The 2,532-nt window shown below is 55.2% G+C and overlaps 1 protein-coding gene across 1 annotated transcript in view; it reads right to left on the bottom strand.

The window, feature by feature from the left end:
* Window positions 1-2,526, bottom strand: part of LOC106724494 (NKG2D ligand 3-like) — a 16,671-nt gene extending 14,145 nt beyond the window's left edge. The window contains exons 1-3 of the mRNA XM_014532134.1: window positions 2,407-2,526; window positions 520-774; window positions 20-292 (exon numbers count right to left, since the gene is read on the bottom strand). Of these exons, the coding sequence (XP_014387620.1) occupies window positions 20-292; window positions 520-774; window positions 2,407-2,506 (628 nt within the window). The 5' untranslated portion in view covers window positions 2,507-2,526. The remainder of the gene's footprint in view (window positions 1-19; window positions 293-519; window positions 775-2,406) is intronic.
* Between the last annotated feature and the right edge of the window lie 6 nt (window positions 2,527-2,532).

Raw genomic sequence — 2,532 nt, 5'->3', positions numbered from 1 at the left:
TCCCTGTCTCCCCTGTTACCTGTTGTCGCCACCTCTTTCTTCCAGTGCACCGAGCATTGAAGCAATTCCTTGCAGTCTCCCTTTAAGGTCATTTTGAAGAATTTCTTCAATTCCTTATCATTCTCCCACTTCTTTTTCAGCCGTTCACCTAGGGAATTATCCGCTCTGTACTCTTCTGTCTCAGAGTCAAAGGTAAGGAACCTCTCTCCACCCAAGGAAAACTCCAAGGATCCACTGGTGCTTCCATCGGCTTTGCACAGGCACGTCATCCTGACCTGCAGGGGGAGAGGAGCTGCCCCACAGTCCCCATGGGAAAGACATCAGCCTCTGGTCTTGACAAATGCTTCACCCACCTGGCGTCCACCTCTTCTGAACACTTCTAACCCTGCCCTGCTCTCCCCGACCTTTCTGCTGGGCTACGTGGGAAGGCCCAGCATCCAGTTTTCTTTTTAAATGAATACAATCCACATAGCTGGCCCCACACTCTGCTCACTTCTGCCCTTGGTTTTTCAAACTTACCTCCATCTGTGTCTTTCTCCTGTTTAATGTCAGGCAGCAATGGTTTTAATTCATTTCCCATGTCACTCAGGGTACCTAACTCTTCTTTACAGGAATCCATGGCCTTTCCCTCCTCCCTCAGGAGATTCATAGATATGACCTCTTTGCTGCCACAGTCATATAAGGGAAACTTCTCTCCATCCATCTGTCCTTGGACCATGCACCATGGTTGTTTATGAGAGGAAATGTTGAAATTATAGCGAAGAGTGTGAGAATCTGTGAACGAAAAATGCTGCTGAGGATTGGGGTTGGAAGAAAAAGACCCCAAACACCCACTCCCCCATCTCTGTGACAGCAGGACCATCCCCATGATGGCTGGGCTGGCAGAGCAGCCCTGACCCTGCCCAGTGCCTCCCTTCACCAGGGGAAGGTTGGTGCCCCTCTTGCTTGAGGAGGTCCAGGAGGCGTCTGCCTGCCAGGAAACCCACATCTCCAGATACGTCCTCCCTGCTTTTCCCAAGAGAATTCTGATCATAACAACATAACCAATGCGGGGACATGCCAGGTGGCTAAGAGGATAGTTCTAGATGCCCGAGGATTGTCAGAAACTAGCACAGTACCCTCCAGTGACATGAAGAGCATGTAGGGGCAGCTGCTGGGGAAGCTGGGTGGCAGGTGGATGAATGTGGATTCATTCCAAGGTTGGAGAAGGGAGACTTTACAATTTTGGGTCATGGGATATTACATGGCCCAGGAAGGCAGTGCTAACTTGCTGCTAGGATAGATCTTGCAAGCTTGGGAGAAGGCATGGCTACAATGCGTTGAACAGAAAAGGCAGAACTTCTGAGGCACATAGGAGAGGGAGGGACCAAATGGCTCACAGAAGTGACTATGCCAGGGGGAGACAACATGAAAAGGCAGAAAAGTGTCCAATCAGTCATGCTCCCTGGGAAAGCCTAAAGCTAAACTCTTGTTTATCATGCTGATGAGGAAAGCATGGATGAGAAGAGCGGCAGAATTCTCAAAAGCTCACTGATGACTTTAGCTGAAGATCAGGAATGTGGGTGGAGTTGGTGTTCCCCAAAATGGCTTCCAGTAGTCTTGGGGATGGGCATGTCAACATAATAAATCACAGGTCTAGGTGCTCTATGTTAGGAGCACCCAGGGTCATACTTGGAACAATGCTCTGCTGTCCCTCCTGCTCCAGGAGCTGAGGCTATGGCTGGTATGTCCTCAGGCAAAGTGCCACTTGGCTGAGGAGTGATCAGGCTCACGTCACAGATAAAAAGGTATTGGAAGCACTGGTTTTGGGGACCCCAGAGAATTGGGTAATAAACCTGGGTGGGCTGGGGAGGGGAGCAGGGGCTCCCGAGGGAACAGGAGTGGGACAGGCTGGTGCAGAGTGGGGGGAGGTAGGACCTGCAGAGCACAGGCTCCAGAGGAGAGGTGGCCGGTGACTAGTGTGCAGCCGGAAACTGCTAGCAGAGCGCCCGGAAAGTTCACAGGTGGACAGAGTGCCGTGATGCGGGGCTGGGTGAACGTGCTGTGGGAAGGGGGGTTCCTGTCTGTGGGTCCCGAGTCTGAGAAACGCCCGGGTCCCGGGACAGGGGTCCCAGTTCCCCAGAAGCACGACCGGGGCGGGCGGGAGAGCGGACTGGGAACCGCAGCGCCCTTTCCTCCTTGGCTCCCGGCCAGCGGCTCCGCATCACCTTCTCTCCCGCCGCCTCTTCCGGTCCCTTCTGCCCGGGAGGCAACCAGCTGCCCGGACGCCGAGGTGGGACTGAGACCGTGGAGGGGACGGAGGAGGAAGGTTCTGGACCGGCCATGGGCTCTGCCCGCGAGTTTAAAGCCTCTGCTGCCTCCCTCCCCCCTCCCCGCGCCCGCCGCTGAGACCCCATAGGAACTCACCTCCGCGCCCCCAGGCGCAGGGCGTCCCCCGCGCACAGTCAGGCAGCACCGCGAGCAGCAGGAGGACGAGGCAGAACTTGGAGCGCTGGGTCCTGTCCATGGCGAGCAGCCGCCGAGTGCGTTCGC

This window comes from Myotis brandtii, unplaced genomic scaffold, assembly GCF_000412655.1.
Source record: "Myotis brandtii unplaced genomic scaffold, ASM41265v1 scaffold847, whole genome shotgun sequence".
NCBI lineage: Eukaryota > Metazoa > Chordata > Mammalia > Chiroptera > Vespertilionidae > Myotis > Myotis brandtii.
Note: the sequence above shows the minus strand (reverse complement) of the source record. Positions and strands in the feature narration are given on the sequence as shown.